Raw genomic sequence first — 20,114 nt, 5'->3', positions numbered from 1 at the left:
ACCCCATTGTTATATCAACCGAGGGGATATATAATAACAACTGACCTCACAGACACCTTCAAGGCCCTTAACATTACTAGGAACATCTTCGTTGCCTGTTAGAGGGCGGTACTGCTGCAGACCTGCCACATCACCAGAAAATTCCTCAGTGGAAACTGTTAAAGGGACTACGATGAATTTTGTTTCTATAGCGAAACTCGACCCTGGCAGCGCCAGAGAATGAGTACTCGTTCACTTCTAACATAATAATAATAATTTGACCCTGGCAGCGCCAGAGAATGACTACTCGTTCATTTCTAACATAATAATAATAATATATATATATGTCTACCGTGGGCAGTGTCTCCTCCACGGAGGGAATGTTCTAAACTCGTTTAATTTAATCGGCACCCACTCTGTGGAGAGTCCTAGCTGTTTTGAAAAATTGGCTGTAATGTGTGGGGATGTGTAGCCTATGTATTCGATTTGTGATCGGACGGCCCCTGGATACAGTGCGTGGAGTAGTCTATATGTCAGCTCTGACACTTCACTTGTTTGTGCTGACTAGCTTTTTTAGTAGTGCTAACTGCTAACTTCTCCGAGACCTTCTTTCACCCCCTGGATATTGCGCTTTTTTTTTCTATTTAGAGTGACCCTAAGATATTTGGGAGTTCGCGTAACAAAATTCCTCCACTTTTCCCGGTCAGCGCCTGTTCTTAGCAGGATATCAAGAGAGAGAGAGAGAGAGACCGATCAATTCTTTTAGGTTATCCAGTCAGATTTTCTTGGGTGACTTTTTCTTTGCGCTCCCTTTACTCTACTCAAGTTTGGATTTTTATTTTTCTGTAGACAGTAAGGGAATTTCCGTTTGTTTAAATTTGTAACTTTTGTAGACAATAAGGGAATTTCCGTTTGATTTGGCAGGAAATAGATCTAGGTTAGTTGAACAAGCTGACCAAGTAGTCTACTGTGACTGTCAGTGTCTACTATCTAGACTAGTCCTAAAACTGTCAATATTGTGATGATGCAACGTTTTGATTCATAGCCGAGGGTGTGTCAGGCTCAGATTTGCATAGATTTAGTACTAGAGTAGAGCTAGGTTATTCAATAACTTATTGATATGTACATAACGATTTATAATTTATAACATAGATCAGCTAGTTCCTACTCCTAGTCGCCTAGTGTCCTAGTACTATTTACTATATTGACTATAACATGATGAATGATCATATTATTGATGATGATTCATACATAATGACCAAGAATGTCTATAACTATAAGTTAAATAACTTTATAAGTATACTCAGTATAGTACTGTATATAATATTAGATCAGCTAGTAGTAACTAGTACTATAAAAAATAATGATAATGTCTATAAGTTAAAATAGGTATAATAGTCACTATAAATATAATAGTACTGTATTGTAACTGTATAAGTGTATAGATAAATTATAGATCTAGAATCTAGATTCCAGACTCTACAGTTACAATATATATCTAGTCAATTTTTCTAGTCTATAAAATAAAATAATAATATTAACATTAATATGATTAATAATTATAACCGATTTCTAGTCACTAATTCTAGTGACCTACTCCTAGGACGTAGATCTAGATCTAGTCCTAGTCAGCATACTCCAGACTCTAGGCCCTATAATTGTATGATTATCATTAATCAGTCATAGAATCATACTAATCATAGTCACAACTCAAGTGTGACTATAGTGTTGCTAAACTAAAAGTTAAATGTGTAAGAGTCTAGTTACATTACAGTTAGTAGAATAGAGCTTAATTCATCTAATGGTCTAATCTAGTAGATGTAGAGTGAGTAGATGTAGTTATTCTAGATTAATCTAGATCTATAATCTATTCTATTTCTTACTAGACTTGTTTAGTAGTAAAAAAAAGTCATTGTCTAGCTGTAGTAGTTCTATAAATAAACAGAGTTTGAATCTATGTTTGTTTGTTTTGTTTGTTTTACATGTTTCAGATGTTTCTTCAGAGTTGAAGATAGTTTACTTCCTAGTCCAAACCTCCAGCAGGACGAAGGGGGATGTGAGCGGGCAGGATTTGAACCATCGATAAATCCGAACGACAGTCCAGCGGGCAAACCGCACGACCAGGCAGCCATCTTTTAAGAACTGACTGACCTTAAACCACTTTTGCTAACACACTGTCCCAAAAAAAAAAAGGGCGTTCAAATGAGTATTGTTAGGTAAAATTGGTACCTGGTTGTTACTAGACAATGGCGCCAGGTCAGGGTCAGTGGTTCGAGTCCTTCTTGTGGCTTGTCTATGTTTTGCCTAATTTTCTTTACCTTCTTCTCATAAGAAAACCTTGGTACCTCAGTGTTGCTATTATTTTATGTTACATTGTCATGTTTATTCATAATTTGTTTCAGTGCTTAAAGCATCAAACTCCATTTAGATCTATGTTTCATTTTAGTTTAATTGCCATCACTTTGAAGCTATCTCTATGTAATGTATTTAGTAGTTGTTGTTTAGTTGTATTGTTAGAGAGAGATAATTGCAATTTAAATTAGGGTTATTGTTTATTTTTAGAAGAAGCTTGGGCTCCAATAATTGTTTATCCTAAAAATAGATTTGTATGTGGGGAATATTATGGATAGGAATGTGAGCAGGTTCTGGGTGGGGTAAGTAATCACATAGCCTTGGGTGGTGTCGATTTGGTACCAAAGTGCAATACTTGTATCTGTAGTAATAGGCAATAGGGTTACATTTTAGATGTTATGATTGATAACTGATACAGCCTAGAGTCAAGCTTCTCTATATAATAATTAATAATAATTCAAATAATTATTTTTATGTTAATTATGATGTCACTATTTTTATAATGATAGCATCATTAGTAGGCCTAATTACTGAGTATGATAAGTGATTAACAAAATCTATATATTTAAATCTATCAAGAACTAGATTTACATCTTGTCATTTAATAGTCATTAGTTTAGTCTTAGTGTAAATTGTATCCTGAACATGTACACTGATCTTGATATAAATAACATCATTAAAGTCAATAATGAATAGTAGGTTTAGACTGAAAGTCTAGTGCTTTAGCATGAATTAGAAATTTAGAATCATATAGGCATATGATTTTAAATACTAAATCCTATTACACTATAGCAGTATATATGCTAAGTCTTCAGAAAATCTCAACTTTAAAATGAAACAAAAATGTTTACACTTTAAATTTAACTTTATCTGAATAAATCTTCATCATAAGCTCAAATTTTATGTCATTCACATCATTACTAAAGTTAAAATTGGTCCTTTTTTTTTTTTTTTTCTAAACATTGTTATGTTTTAAACAGAAGCCACTTTAAGCAACTGTGGGAGGAGGTGATACAGAAATTTAAAATTTGATACATTCTGATGAGCATCTGAAGAAAATGTCATCAGGAAACAGTTTCCATGCAGTCAAAACTGAAGAGGAGCTCAGTTTATATATACCTCAGTAAGTTGAACTTTAAAAAAAAATAATTTTTTTTTTAACTATTTTTTGTTCAATGTGTATCCATCTGTATTCAAATCTAGATCTATATTATATTATACTAGTCGGATATTACCTGCTGGACTTAGTTTGAGTATTACTGATTTTGTGAATTGGATGTAGACCTAAGTCAAACATGGCAAATGTTTCCTTATCATTTTAAAAAAATATTTTGCCTTGAAAATGAAAGTAGAGTGTGAACATTTTTGGTGAAGGCTGGGAATTTGAACTTTTGGATTTTTAGGACATCCCTAATGTCACAGATGAATGTCTTATAATCTATTTTTACAGATATATGTCAGTTGGACCATATGTGTGAATGACTTGAAGTGTGTTAGTTTTTTTTAGAGAAGAAGAGACCAGCGTGTGATATGTGCCATGAAGTATAATAAAGTTTCTGTGAAGTGTTTGATGTAATTACAGCTGAACCCAGGGACCCTAGACTTAAAGAAAGAAACTAAAGTAGTTTCTAGAGAGCTATTGAAATATAGGTATAGTAGAAAGCTGTAACTTAAGTCTACCCATCTCCATTGAATACCTGCATTAGTTGGGGATGTTAAAGGCATTAGGTTATTGTGTAGGCCACAAGACACCTATGTTAGCTGTTCGCCTTTACATCATCTACCTCATGGATCACCAGGTCTTCAATGGAAACTTGTATTGAAACATATCTCCTTTTTTATTTCTTTGTAACATTTAAAACCAAGTAGTGCACGTTTTTAAAGGATTATTTCATACAAGATCTTTAGACTTCAAAGGAGAGCTTGAATTGAAATTCTGCTATGATATCCACCCAGTGCTTAGGGCTGTATAATGATTCAACTTTGTTAATTTGACTTAAGGTAGCACATAGCCTGGACATCTATCAAACAAATGGACTACATTGAAAAATGTTTAAATATGTTTATATTAACTTCAAAACAGAGCAAGTATAATATACACTTCATTTCAGACTTGCTGGGAATTATTACAGACTTTATGTATCACAGTTAGCAGTTATTTGTACAGTCATTAAGTTGGTTTTGTATACCATTTGTGTTTAAAAAGTAATCTGTGGCATTTTACGTGTGACTAAAGAGGCCAATCCTTGATACACGGCTGTGATCGCAGATTGGGCATATAAAATCACCAGGCGCCGTTGCATTTTCACCCTTCTTTCTGCTTCTGTTGTGTATGACATCTGCAATCCGTGACCCTTCCTTTATGCTCTCTCTCTCCATTTTGAATCTATCCAGTGCCACCTCTTCCCAGTTGCCAGTGTCAATTTTGAAGAGCTTCATGTCGTGTTTGCATACATCCGTATAACGTAAAAATGGGCGACCAGCGGCTCTCCTGCCTTCTATTAGATCGCCATACAGGATGTCCTGTGGAAGTCGACCTACTGGCATTCTACGAACGTGGCCAAGCCAGCCAAGGCGTCTGCTGCTGATAACAGAGCGGATGTCCTGGCACCCTGCTCTTTGTAGCACTTTCTCATTGGTTATCTTATCTTGCCACCTTATTTTAAAGATCCGCCTTAGGCATCGGAGGTGGAAGACATTCAGCTTTTTTTCCTGCCATGAGTAGGTTGACCATGTTTCACTTCCTTACAGCAAGGTGCTCAACACACAGGTCCGGTAGACTAGGGCTTTAGTACTGCTAGTCAGCAATATGTTGTCCCAGACTCTTTTCTGCAACCGTGACATGGTGGCCATTGCCTTGGCTATCCTGTTGTTTATGTCTTTATCCAGTAGAGTGTTGTTGGATATGATGGAGCCAAGGTAACAAAAGTGATCAACAATTTCTAGTGGTTGGCCATTAATGCTTACTTGAGGTGCAGTGTTTGTGTTTTGGACAAGTATCTTAGTCTTGCTTTGACTGATATTTAAGCCGAACTTCTGGCAAGCAGCAGATAGTTTGTCAACCAGGGACTGTAACTGAATATCAGAATCAGCCACAATTGCTGCATCATCAGCATACAGGAGTTCCCTGATGAGTAGCTTCATAACCTTGTTTTTTGCCCGCAGCCTTGATACATTAAATAGTTTTCCAGAGGATCTTGTATGGAGAAACACACCTTCGTTTATGTCGTTGTACGCATAATGCAGTAGACAGGAGAAGAATATGCCAAACAGAGTAGGTGCGAGCACACATTCCTGCTTGACACCACTGCAAACCTCAAAAGGTGCTGATTGGGCTCCATTGAATTTGACAGTACATTTAGTTTCCTCGTGAAAGCATTCAATGAACTTCAGTAGTTTGGGAGGGCAACCTATTTTCCTCAGGAGTTTGAAAAAGCCACTTCTCACTTTTGCTGACCATGTCAAAAACTTTAGTCAGATCAACAAAAACGATGTAAAGGGGTCTGTCTCTCTCTCTGAATTTCTCCTGCAGTAGTCGTAGAGAAGATATCATGTCTATAGTGGATCTACCACTCCTGAATCCACACTGAGACTCTGGGTAGATTAGAAGCTTTCACTTGCAGCCTGGATAGTGCCACTCTAGCAAAGATTTTGCCCACTATACTGAGGAGAGAGATACCCCTATAATTGTTGCAGTCACTCCGATCCCCTTTGTTCTTGTATATTGTGACTATAGTTTCGTCACGCATGTCCTGTGGGACATGACCTGTTTCCCAACAGCGGCAGAGGAGAATATAGAGTTCAGGGAGCAGGAGTGATCGTTGACTTTAACTACTTCCACTGGGATACCATCACTCCCTGGAGATTTTCTATTTTTTTATGCAGTTAATTGCTTTTTTGAGGTCACTAAGGCTCGGAAGCTCATCTAGGCATTCCAGTACTGGAAGATCTGGTAGAGAAGCCAGGGCGACATCGTCTACTATATTCTGTGTGGCATAGACTTCGAGGTAGTGTTCTGTCCATCGTTCTAGCTGCTTGGTTTGATCTGTAATTTTTTTCTCCTGATTTGGATAGAAGGGGGGCAGGCTTAGACACTATTGGACCCAGGGCCGCTTTAATGCCATCAAACAGAGCTTTGCTATTTCCTGAGTAGAGACTGTCTTGGATTCTGTTGCAGATATCTCTCCAAAAGTTGTTAGCACATTGTCTAGCCATTTGTTTCGCCTCTTTATTAGCACTTTTGAAGGCCTCCAAAGATTTTGGACTAGGCTTTGTCTTGTGAGCGAGGTGTGCAGATCGCTTTTTCTCAATGCAAGGTTCCATGTGCTAGATTTGCCTCAAACCAGTCTACATTTTTGTGTTTTTGAGGCCCAAAGGCGGTGATTGCCGAACTGTAGATTACATCTCTAATTTCTCCCATCTGATAGAGATGTCTTCTTCATCACTTAACGAGGGGATTGAACTGTTCAGGAGCTCGCCAAAGAGTGCAGACTTCTCTGGGTCACCTACAAGGTTGACGTTAATTCGCCTAGTTCTAGGTTGAGTGGAAGTATAAGCCTTCTTGAGAAGTAGTTTGATCTTGCTTAGCACTAGTGAATGGTCTGAGTTGCAGTTCGCACTATGGTATAAACGGGTGTGGATAACATTTTTCAGATCCATCCTTTGGGCGATGCAGAGGTCAAGCTGGTGCCACCTTTTTGAGCGTGGGTGCTGCCAAGAGACTTTGTGGCGTTCCTTGCCAGAGAAGAATGTATTTGTTACACACAGTTCATGAATGCTACAGAACTCGAGTAGCCTTTGGCCATTTTCGTTGATTTTGCCAACACCATGAGGTCCCAAGCATTTTGGCCATGCATCATTTCCATTACCAACACGGGCATTAAAGTCTCCATTTATATAGAGGTGCTCGGATTTTGGAATACTTTTAATTACGTCCTCTAGAGCTTGAAAGACTCTGTCTTTGTCCTCTTCCGGTGCAGCAAGGATTGGTGAGTAAGCACAGATTATATTAACTTTGCCTTGCGGTGATGCAAATTTCATGTGTGCTACTCTTTCATTGCCAATGGGAAACATCGCAATGCAGGGGACGAGACTGTTTCTTATTGCGAAGCCGACGCCATGTATTCTAGGGCTTTGTTCTGGTTTTCCTTGCCAGTAGAATGTATAGTTGCTTTCTGTAAGAGATCCGCTGTCTGCCAGTCTGGTTTCTTGCAGGCAGGCCACATCAATGTTTAGTCTGCTGAGTTCTCTGTCGATGATAGCTGTTTGACGCATGTCGGTAACGAGTTCAGGGTCAGTATTGAAGCCAGGATACATTGTCCGTATGTTCCAGCTTGCAAAACGCATTAATGTTGAGGGTTTCCTTTTGATTGTATTTGTAGGTGCGGGTGAGCAGCTTGCTTTTTGATTTTGTCTTAGCACCAAGCACCCAGTGGTGCGGCAAGCTGTGGCGGGATAGCACTTTATTGTCCGAGGGCTGCTCGGCTTAAGGCAGGCAGTAGCTATCCAGTGAGGCTAAAAAGCCCCTCCTACCGTCAAGAGTGGTCCCTGGCGTTCCAGCTTATGCCAATCAGCTAGGAATTATCACCGGTAACTACCACTCTCCGTGTTTTTTCAAAGACATTACTGTCAGAGATGGAGTGACCTCTCCATTGCTGGGGGAAAGCCTGGGCGGTAAATTTGCGAGTGCTGGGCTGCCCACACGTCAGCACACGCCTCTCTTCCATACTGACCGGGTTCAAAGGGATGGGAGCCATCACGATTTTGGGGGGGGGGGACAGGTGGCTGCAGGAGTTTGCCAGAGAGCAGTAGTCTTACTACTGTCCCCCTGCCTACAGGGCTCCAATGGCTGTGTGAAGCGTCTAGTGTGGTAGCTTAACTTGTTGCCACCGCTGGCTAGCATCTGTGAAAGGGAGCAATTTTGTCTCTCTTGCCAGTACATAGCCTCTCCACAGCAAGTCCTATGCAGTACCTCCTCGTGGTGGCAGATGGAAACTGAGGCTGCGAAGCCTCAGGCTAAATTGCAAGGGTCTCGGAAGAGGTTTGGCCCCAAGATGTGAGGCAGGCATGGCCCGTCGGCATGCGGACACGCCCTGTTGCCCACAAACCAAAACCCTAGCTATAGGTCAATAGCTGCACTGCCTTGTGTGTGTGTCCGTGTAAGGTTAAAAGTAATAGGAGTAGGAAATTCTGGATATCAGATTTTGTTGTGGAATTTGGTAAATTTAAACATCATAACAAAGTATTGCAAATAAAAAATAATTTACATGAGATGCCATGTTTTTAAAAGATTATTTTATTCAACATATTTATACTTTTATTAAAAGAGAGCTAGAAATCAAATTTTGCTATGCTATTGACTCAAAAAGTTCAATTGAACAAAATATGATACATACTAACTTGATTATGCTATTTTAACATGAAAAGAAAGGAATATAATAATAGTGGTAAAAAGAAAAACATTTTTTTTTTATACCCAGCAGTCTTTGGGGCAGATTCTCAAATTCTTTTGTTTCTGTGGCAAACTTTAACAGAGGTATTAGATCTATGTAACCAATACAATAACCACATTCACTTTTTCCAACTCTTGTCAAGTGCCTATATAAGTTAGTTGAACTGAGGGATGCCCTAATATCATAGCTGAACATTTTCCCATTTAACCACCTTACATAGACTGTTGGTGGTTGAAGATAATGTCAGGTCTCAAGAAACCCAACGGCCAGTGTGAAGGATTTCTTCTAATGTTCTGAAGTTGTGCAGAGAACCATTTACTATCACATCTAGTCAAAGGTTCCTCTATGGCCTATTCCATTCAGATTTCGTGTAACATCATTTTAACAAAATATATTCCCTCAGTCACTAAAAGCAATGCACTCTGGGAAATTCTTTCATATTTCAATTGTTTCTCACAATTGTTCAGTTTAATACATCCCCTGTAGTAGTCTCTGTTAAATCCCTACCCAGGACACAGACAGGTGGATGTAATACTTAGCTCCCAGAGTTCTGAGGTAATTCATCGTAAATAATTCATGGTAAAGGCTGTTTTTGCTCATGTTGTTAGCATATCTGCTTCCACTAATGGATGTTTCCATTAGAGCAGCACAATTAGGACAAAAGACCAGGAGACCTTGGCCATTCATCCACTGCGAATAGGCTTCAAAGAAATAATGAAACATCCACTGCAAATAGGCTTCAAAGAAATAATAAAACATTCATTCACTGCAAATAGGCTTAAAGAAGTAATAAAATATTCACTGTGAATAGATTTCAATCAAATAATGAAACATTCACTTTGAATAGGCTTCAAAGAAATAATGAAATTTCCTGTTAATAGTAAGGATTAAGAAAGCTAATTAAGCTCCCACTCAAAATCTGAGCAGAACTAAACAGGTTTTTGAGTTGTCAAAACAGTAATGTCTCATTAGCCCTATCAAAAAATGATACTCAAGTCTGTGAAAAAACGTTCTTATACAAATTCTTTTATTTCTTTGAATTTCAGGGAAGGTTTGGTACAGTTAAGAAACCCTCACATCAACGGCATGGATGAAGATGTTTTGTATCATATAGCACTAAGTAACAAGAGCAACAATCTGACAGAAATGTTTCAAGATGTTAAAGTAAGAGTTGTCTGAACACAAATAGTTTGTTTTAAAAAAAGACTTTAAATAAACCTTACTGAGTTATATACCTTAGTTGAGCTCCCCTAGACTCACCACAATCCTAGGAGTAAATCAATATTTTGACTTTTAAATGAACACCTCCTTGATTTGTCTCTATTAGTTTGTTTGTTTTGGAGGATCTCCAACAAGGATGCACAAGTTTGCTGAATATTTAGTCGAGGAGTTACAAATTAAGATCCCAGCAGGACTTAAAGTGACCAATATAGCCCATGGCTCAGATAGATATGTGTTGTATAAAGTTGGGCCTGTCATTTCAGTTAGTGTAAGTAACCTTTTTTTTTTAAATTAAAAACAAACAAACAATTTAGCATCATCTTATAAAATTCATTGGGCATATTAAGCTTTAAAAAAAAGTGTATGGTAATAGCAATATCATTGTTAGTTTGTTACAAGGGAAAGAACTATGTTGGCTGTGGTGGAGACAATACAAGTCTTTTCTGATGGGGCTCACAAAAAAAGCAAACTATTTTTATAAAAGTTTGAACATATCAACCAATACAGTACATCAAAAATATCAGAGCATAGTATCTTTCAACTGATTTGAACTTTAAGACAATAACAAAATATATAATTTTGACAATGCATTGGCATTGTCTGACATAAAATATATTCTATTTACAGCATGGGATGGGTATTCCATCTCTGTCCATCATTTTTCATGAAATTCTGAAGTTGATTCACCATGCAGGCTGCTCTGATGTCATTTTCTTTCGCATTGGGACTAGTGGTGGACTAGGTATGTGATTACCAAATTTTTTATTCAGTATGTTTAATAGCTAGTTGGCTGAGGGCATGATGGGAAACTTAAAGAACCTGTATTGGAATCCTTATGAGAGTTAATCTCTACCCCCACCACCCCCCATATACCATTTTGAAAGACTTTTTATGATTTATTATGTCATCCTGTGGGACTAGACTAGGTTCTAATGGTCTTCATTACAAGAAGGAAGGTTTTTGTTGCATATGTTTAACGTAAGATCCTGTGACAGTCAAATTTTCTTTAGCATTTTGAAAGCTCAGAGCTTATACAGTTGATATTAAATGAAAATATTATTATTATTATGACTTGGTGGATTTAGTTTTTAAAATATGTTTTTAATCATTAACATCATTTTTGTCATATTATGGAGGCGCTGTGGCTGACCGGTAAAGCGCTTGACTTCTCAACTGGGAGTTCTGGGTTTCAATCTTGGTAAAGACTGGGATTTTAATTTCAGGATATTTTGGTGCCTCTGAGTCTACACAGCTCTAATGTTATCTGACATTAATTAAGGAAAAGTAAAGGTGGTTGGTTGTTGTGCTGGCCACATGACACCCTCATTAACTCTGGCCACTGAAACAGATAACCTTTACATCATCTGCCCTAAAGATTGCAAGGTCTGAAAGGGGAGTTTTACTACTTTAAAATTTTTTTTATCCTATTACACATATCTTTTGTTTGAAGTAAACATTTGTTCAAAGCTGCAACTTAATTGCTATCTAATGAAACTTGTAGGACTGGAGCCAGGAAGTGTAGTCATCACGGAAGAATCTGTGGATGGACTCTTGAGACCTTATATGGAGTTGGTAAGTGAATGTTAAAAGATCTTTCTATGTAATAACATTGATCATTTAGGTAATATACACAGGTACATCTGGATCAAATATCTACATAGTTTATGGCAAATAACAAGATACTCCTGTGTTTTGATGATAATGCAAGAATTCTTTTGTTAAAAACATTTATATGACTATTTTGAGAAAAAGTCCAGAAATAATATACTTACTTGCTATATTATCACAAATCTCCTCCACTTTCTTGTGCTTTGACATTTGTTAGACTTTTTTTTTTGTTTACTTTAATCAAAGCTTAGGACTGGTTCAGGTAAGTAAGGCTTGGGGTGTAGATAGAGCTTTAGTTTGTGTCATTGAACCCCATATTCTGCTTCCTCGGTCTCCTATCATTACAGCTGCTGATAATGAAGTACATAGACTTAAAGATTAAGTGTCATGTATAAAGTAATGGTTCTTTATGTTTTTACAGTCAACTTTGGGGATGATACTTCAGCACCCATCTAAACTAGACCAAGATGTAGCCAGGGATTTAGTCTCTTTGGCTAATTCAGAGGAAGATGGCTATGTCACTATCATTGGGAAAACAATGTGCACATTAGACTTTTATGAAGGTATTTTTATTCTGAAATTCATTTAATCTTTAATTAGTTTCCAAGGGAAAGAAAGGAGCATTGTTACAGAGTTATATTTCTTGGCCCTAGAAAAGGTTATCATTTCCTGTCTCATGGATATTGTGATTTTTTTTTTCATAGTTTTTCATAATAAAGCTGAATGAAAATTTTGAATGTAATTTAAGAGCTATTGTTGAAACATATTTAACTCTTTATCTCCGTAATTATTTTCCCACGTTCTGATAGATTTGTTTTTTTTTCACATTTGTACATTCTACCCTGTTATCATTAAACTTCAATAACATTTTTGTTTGTTATCAGAAAACGTTACTTTTGCTATAGAATTATAAGACAATGCATGCACAAAATTAAAGTTTATAAAATTAAAAATTAATTGAATTTATTGGGGTCAAATAAATGACGGTATCATTAATTAGGAGAGAAAGAGTTACATTTTTAAAAATTATGTTTCCTTTACCGGTATTGTTGTGAATGCCATTTTTATACAAACACCATGTGTTTTAATATTTGAAAACAATTTGATAAGATTGGTGTCATTACAGGACAGGCTCGACTAGATGGAGCATTTTGTGATTATAATGAAGCTGATAAAATGGCTTATCTGAGCCGGGTTCACAAAAGAGGCATACGTAACATAGAAATGGAGTCCCTTTGTTTTGCTGCATATTGTTATAGGGCAGGAATAAGAGGTAATTTTTGTTCAGTGCTGACATAACTTTTCTTTTGTTTCCTTATAATTGAAAAGAAGGGAGGCGAGCAGTAAATTTTGACTTACATTTAGGTCCTTCTGTGCTGTTTAGCACATAGGGCAGCAAGCTCTCTTCATAAAGGTTGGTTTTAGGCAACTTCCACAGTCTCTTCCCAGTTGGTGCTCACAGATTACAAACATCTAATTAACATATTCCCAGTTTTATACATGGAGAGAGAAAGACTTTTAGGATGTAAATTTAAGTCTTACAGTCTTCTGTTACTTATCCAAGGAGAAAGACCTTTAGTGCATATAATTTGAACCTGAGTATTGTGGTTGTCTATTACTTTGTTAGGTGTTATGGCATTTGTGATACTAGTCCAAATTGCCTTTATTTAGTATTATAGTCTGGCTTTAATTTATTGGCTATATTTGATGGTGAGCCTGAGATATCACAGAAAACTTTGTAAAGCTTTAAGGCATTCTAGTTATAATAATGGTTTAACTTGAGTTCAGTGGAAATTTCTGGCTATTCCATGATTTATTTGTTTAGTCATTACTCCCAGTTCAAGTTATTAACACCAACATCATGTGCTTGACAAATGAAAATATTTGAATATCTAGAATTGCTGTGTTAGTAGTAATGATAATAATTTGTATTCTTAACATGATAGTTCTATTATACAGTTTAAGATTATTGAAATATTTAAGAATAAGTTGATTATGTTCATTTTGTTTTTGGTGTGTTTGTGCTAGAATTTTATTATGTAGTTTTTTACTTTCCTTAACTGGTCAAGTTAGAATATAATTATTAACATTACTAATGTAGAATTTATACTTCAAGTTATTAAAATAAATTTTTAGTTTTTACAATAGTAAAATTTTATGTCAAAGCTGCTTAACAAGTAACAGTATGATCATTTTCTTTCAGTACCTGATTACATGATTGATTGTCTTGTTCCTTTCTGAATATTGCTAGTGAGAGTCTTATTGCTCCTTATAGCTCTTTGTGTCTTTGAAGAAATAGATGCTCCCAGATGAGTCACTGGTTTTGGTTTTGTCTTGAGTTGGGGCAGAATCTGGCATGACTAATCAAGCCAATTCTGGAGCGCAGAGTTCGTGCATGTATATGTATCTGTTTTAGGGCTATATAGCTGACAGGGCAGCTTTCTTTTTCTTTCTCTTGACTAAGGCAGCTTCATTTCTTTTGCTGTCAGCAAGGTTAGTACCAGCTGGCACTGTCTGTCTTTATGTTGTCTAATCTTAGGCTATTTCCTCCCACATACTTTCTGTAGTAACCTAATGAAACACTACAAGAAGACATGTCTTGATCCTAGGCTTTATTGAACAAGAATGACAAAACAGTTCACGTTAACACAGTACACACACACACACACAAGCTGACCTGGACACCAAGACATTTTGACACATAAGAACAGATCAGTTCACAACACACAACAAGAACATAAATACTCAACACTTTCCTTGATGCCTTTGGTTCTCATTTTTTGCTTCCAGAATTTCTATAGGTTAGTCTTGGGCGGCCCGTTTGCCAATATGCTAATAATATTTTCTTTGTTTCATTTCTCTTAAGGTGCTGTAGTATGTGTGACACTGCTGGATCGGCTTAAGGGAGACCAGATTACCACACCACATGATATTATGGAGGAATGGCAATCTAGGCCACAGAAGCTAGTTGCTGCTTATATCAAACGTAAACTCAACATTTAGTAGACAAAGTTGATGACTTCATACTGTTTTTTTTATTTTCTATGCACATATTAAAATTATTGTTTGTTTTTTGCACTGTGTAGTGATAAAAATACAGAATATTTTTTGTAAGATACTTTAATGTTATATTTATATAACAATAAATATAATTATATTTAATTTACAGGGTTGAAGCATTATATTTACAGTATGCTTAAGGAAGTTCTGAACATAATATTACACATTTTTCAGGTCTTTTGATGAAATATTTTATGCATGCATTTACTTGTATTTAAATCAAGTCTTGTAAAGTAACATTTATTTCTCCATGGCATTACTTTACATTGACATTAAGTAAAATTTTTTTTTTACAAAATGAGTCATTTACCTTTGTTTGTAGTATTTTCTAATATTACTGGTGAACTTTAGTTTAGAACCCATTACAAATAGCTTGTTTTGAAAGCTGTGTGCATTATAGTCACACATAAAAGTATAACAAAGTTGCTATAGAGTTTTTACAGCCTAAATATCAGTTTCTTATGATTGTCCTAATCTTTTGTTATATCATATTTCCTTTTAAAACCTAAAAAGACCCTAAGTATGTATAGTTCACCTGTAAAGATTAGAGGGTGATGTGGCCAACACAATGACATACTAGCTTTACTTTTCCCAAATAAGGTCAGGGACTTATGCTAGGGTCTTAACCTTTAATGTTAGAAGTGCATTTATAATTTATATAATGTTTGAGTCACGTAACAAATGTTTCACTTAATAACTTATAGTACTTATAGTAGATCCTTTTTGCAAAGAATATCTAGACTTAGTTGTTTTCTACACAGCAACACATAGTGTGTCCAAGTTTCTTTGGTTCATTTCTTTTGCAATCTATAAATATGTCAAATGTACTTTTTAAATTCTCATTTGAAAGATGCCAAAAATATTTTCCTATCATATCATTAATGTGAATCAGGCAGTTCTCCATAGAGATTTTCTTTGAGAGGGTATAATGTGGCCTAGGTTTGAGCCTCTTGGTGCAATGTGTGGTTTAGAAGGAGATTCAAATTAAATGACTGTTTCACCCATATTTCTGTATTCTGTTCAAAGGTTGAAAATCATTAATTTATATGTTCAGAAAGATTGAAAATAGAGGACATATACCTGTCATAAATTTCATTTTTAGAATAACGTATGCAATAAATGTTTTGAAATATTTAGACCAAATTTTTTTTTAATGGAAACTATAGTTTTTTTGTTTTTTTTTATATTCTAGATCTATATACTTTGTGTATAGTTGAAATTACCTAAAGTCTTATGTTTCAATTGTGTAATTCTTTATTCTTTTTTTTCCCAAATGCATCTTTATTTGAAATTATGTTTTTTTCTGTTTTCCCCCCTAAAAAATATTTGAACTAATGAACCACAATCTCTTAACATACAAATACCTAAGCCTTTTTTTTTTAAATACATTTTCCTTCTTTGAATTTGTTTTTCAAGTTTCTTGTTGGTGCCACAGTTTATTTTGTTTTGGTTATTTATTTATATTATGTTGAATTGTAACTTTTATTTGTGAATAATGTATTTCTCTTGTGTAAGTAGTGTTTAAAATCAAATTTAAAGTCTTAAAACAAACTCTGGTCACGTGTCCATCATTACTAGAATTGATATTTTTAATCATTCAAAAGAAATTACTAGAGATTAATAGACTAGAGAAAGAACATGCACATTTAATTCTCAGTCATGCTTATACTGTACCAGACATTATTCTATAACTATATTTTTCAATGTCCTACACTAAATGACATCATCAAGTTCCCAAGTCCAAATTCTTTCAAGAGAAAAAACAAATCTCTTACAAATAAAGTGAAAATTACATTGCTGCTGGATGTTGAAAAAAAAATACAACCAAAAAGCAAAAAAGAAAAGCTGCTGCCCAATGTAGCTGCAAAGAGATATGGTAGGGTGAACACTTAGTAAAAAAAAAAGATAGTCAAACATTAAATATGAAGTACTCTCATGTTTGAGGACCACTAACAACTTAAATACCAATAACTTTTGTAAAATATTCTTTTTTTTTTTCAGATACTTTTTGAAGTGTAATTCTCAGATAATGCAGTCCCTTAAGCACTGAGATTATCAATTTTTTATTTTTTTTTAAATGAATTTGAATTTCATTGATTAAAAATTCTGTGTGTGTGAATATTCTATCTAAACCTAGATGTTAAATTAATTTGTAAATATTAAAGTTCTATGTAAATGAGCAAAATTTGTATCATTCAGCTGTATCCTTTTTCTGTTTTTTAATAGTGGGTGTTGGGGGGGTCTGTGAGTTGGCATAAAATTTGAAGAATTACTTTACTATTAGTAGTTGAATGTTGACACAGAGGTATAGCATTACAATACAGGGCTGGCTTTAGGCATAGGCAATTTAGGCAGCCGCCTAGGGCCTCCAATTGATGTGGTCTCGCACTGGACTTAATGGACTCAAAAAATGTTTTTTAGAGAAGAACTAACAACCCAGTGTTATTGTTGGAGTACACTAGGTTTTAAATAAATTGTGCCATTTTATTCTTTCACTGTTTATTTCATATTTTTGTATCTCATTTGGGGCCACCAGATTCAATTCACTTAGGGCTTCCAATTATCTAAGGCTGGCCCTGATACATAGATTAGACAAAAGCTGAAATCTAGCACTGCTTAAAATAATTAATACATTTTTTTATTCCATCCTATTAAGTATTTGGGCTTTTAACTGAAATTATAAGGCGTTAGTGCCAAAAATATGTATCTCACGAATGTTGAAAAATAGCTACATTTTCACAGGTAAATTCAATTACTAGCTAAGACGTAATTTACTCTGACAAAATTATTAATTTTAAACTTAATCTGCAGTTTTAATTTTTGTTTGTATTCAATTAATAGAAAAAAAAGTTATGTCAGAAGTAATATTATTCAGTTTTTGTTTCAATAGTTCTCAACTGAAAAAAAAGTCACATCAACAGTCTTGATTTCTTTTTTTTCCATGTATTCATGAAACAGTTACTGTTGTTTTTAATTCTTATGGAGTACAATGAATCTCTCTGTTTCACTTCTTTCACATGTTAAAAAGTATTTAATTTTACTTAATGCTTTTTTTTTCTATTATATTGAGTTTTCTCTGAGAATCAAATATTATTACATGGTTGAGATTAAGTATAAAATATTTTGATGAGGACCACTATACCTATTATAAACAAACTTGTTAATAAATTTTTTGTGTGGAGCCACATGTCTAAAAGAAATCAATTTATTGTTGAAAGAAGCTGGCAATAATTACAAAATAAATTTTTTAATCATAAAAACTTATGATATATATAGAAAAATTATTTTGTAATTCTGTTGCATAACAGTATTCATTTTGAGTTTATATCTTTAAAACATTCTAGCTTTAAATTGTATATTTTTTTTTACTGACCTAAGTCAAAGTTAAATATATGTTTCTGATGGTGGTGTGATCTTTTGTTACTACTTGATTGGTCCTTAATTATGTTGAAATTATTTTGCTGGTGAGAACCAAACAGAAAAAGTCAGATCTACACTTTTTTCCCCCAATATTTTGTACCCTTATATATATATTTCTATTCTTAATCTTAGTCTATGATTAGAAATAACCATTTCAAAGCTATTTCGTTTTAAGTATACATGCATTTTTGACATAATACCCAAGCTTGCAGCCTATGCTTATACATCTTGTATATTATATAATATTTATACTTAGTGTGATAGTAAATATCAAATGTTTTGTTTTATATAAAGAGATTTGTTCTTTATCAAAATTAGTGGTATTTTGATAAATGTAACTTGATATAGTAAATATCAAATGTTTTGTTTTATCTAAAGATAATTATTCTATATCAAAATTAATGATATTTTGATAAATATAATGTAAACATCTCTGGAAATGTTGACATTGTAACCATTGTGTTAACATAAACACTTGAAGTGAAACAACAAACACTTGCATAATGTAACCATGTAAACAAGGTTCTTTATTCAGCCATCTTGGCTCCCACTCTTGAGTCCTCTTTGTATTGGCATAACTCATTCATACATCTAAAAAGGGGGGATAATACATATATGAACGGTTGTAGGGGACATAACATTCCATCAACTCATTGTATTTGAAAGAAAAATAGTGGAGGTGCTACAGGGGCGGGTTAAGTTGTATAATGTAACTATTTTTTCTTTTTTTTAAAAAGTATTTTTCTATTTTTCTTGTTCCAATCTTTCTTCCTTACATGATTGTACTGTACAACTTACAAAAGTACCCATTCAATAATACTATTTTATGTATTTAAAAACATGTTCTAAGCTGCTTCCGGAAAAGCTCTTTTTATAGTGATAAATGTATGGAATTGAATTAGTAAAACAAAAATCTTGTTAATTTATCGGAACACATTGATCATTCCACATTTATTTTTTTACCCAAGTCTGTAATATATACCACACCCAAGATAGTATTTTTGTATTTGTATTTTTGGCACATCGGCACAATTTAGGCCATGTCATGCCCCTAATCCCCCCAAGATAGTAAGTGGGGCATATCACTAACTATTTAATAATAATATATTTGTTATCCCTGAAATTTGTCTTACAATTGTGCATTACTCACAGTAAAAAAAAAAATGTACTTTCATACAATTTCACTCAAGCCTTGCATGTGAAGTTTACAGAGTTGGCTATTAATGATTTACTTACAATGGGAACAAAAGATTTTGTGTGTGTTTTTATGATTGGTAGCTTAAATTTCCCTCTATGATATTGTATTGCTCCAGCTGTTTCCCCTAGGTGATGGAAATGTCAACATGACATGCCAGTTAGTGTAGAGATCAGTGTGTTGGATAAGTGTAGCAACACCATTTGTTCAAGTGCCATATTTATCCCACTAGGAGATTAGGCTACAATGCAAGTCAGTAATGAAGTTGGTGTATGCAAATAGTATTGTACTCAACTGCTAAGCCCCTCTACCTATTAATCTGAATAAACTCTAGAATTAAAGTATTTGATGTCTGAGACATTTTTTATATAAATTTTTTTTAAGCAAAGCAACAACAATTTTATTCAATGTTCACCAATGTCTTTCAGACCTGCCTACCAAAAAAAAGTCCAAATGCGTAACACTTACGGTCAAAATGCGTATTTTGGCACCAGAATGCGTAACACTTACGTGATCCTCTATTTTGTCATATATATATATATATATATATATATATATATATATATAGGCTATATATATATAATATTAGATGTCATGATTAGATCTACAATCTAAATCTAGATCAATAGAGATGAATCAGACGATATATAGACTAGATCTGGATCTATGTCTATATAATGAATATAATTTTATATAGGCCTAATCTACTCTAGATCTGGGCTCAAAAGTGTTACCGATGCCGTGGATCCGCTAGATCCAAACTTTCGTAGGCCTACCTTCATACTTGATCTATTTATACTAAGTCTAAGACTAAGAATCTAGTCTAG

The 20,114-nt window shown here is 34.7% G+C and overlaps 1 protein-coding gene across 2 annotated transcripts; it reads left to right on the top strand.

Annotated features, from left to right (window-relative positions):
* Positions 1–902: 902 nt before the first annotated feature.
* LOC106067887 (uridine phosphorylase 1-like) lies at positions 903–19,631 on the top strand. Of its 2 annotated transcripts, none has more exons than XM_056045689.1 (9): positions 903–1,030; positions 3,312–3,454; positions 9,830–9,947; positions 10,111–10,272; positions 10,632–10,746; positions 11,506–11,576; positions 12,034–12,175; positions 12,739–12,885; positions 14,479–19,631. In XM_056045689.1, the coding sequence occupies exons 2-9, from the start codon at positions 3,390–3,392 to the stop codon at positions 14,613–14,615; spliced, it is 957 nt and encodes a 318-aa protein (XP_055901664.1). In that variant the 5' UTR covers positions 903–1,030; positions 3,312–3,389; the 3' UTR covers positions 14,616–19,631. The 2 variants fall into 2 exon arrangements, with proteins under 2 accessions (XP_055901664.1, XP_055901663.1); XM_056045688.1 differs by lacking the exon at positions 903–1,030 and adding an exon at positions 1,061–1,078.
* The last annotated feature ends 483 nt before the right edge of the window (positions 19,632–20,114 follow it).

Source organism: Biomphalaria glabrata, chromosome 11 (assembly GCF_947242115.1).
Source record: "Biomphalaria glabrata chromosome 11, xgBioGlab47.1, whole genome shotgun sequence".
In the NCBI taxonomy this organism is placed as follows: domain Eukaryota; kingdom Metazoa; phylum Mollusca; class Gastropoda; family Planorbidae; genus Biomphalaria; species Biomphalaria glabrata.
The sequence above is the reverse complement of the archived record's forward strand: the minus strand, read 5'-3'. Positions and strand labels throughout refer to the sequence as shown.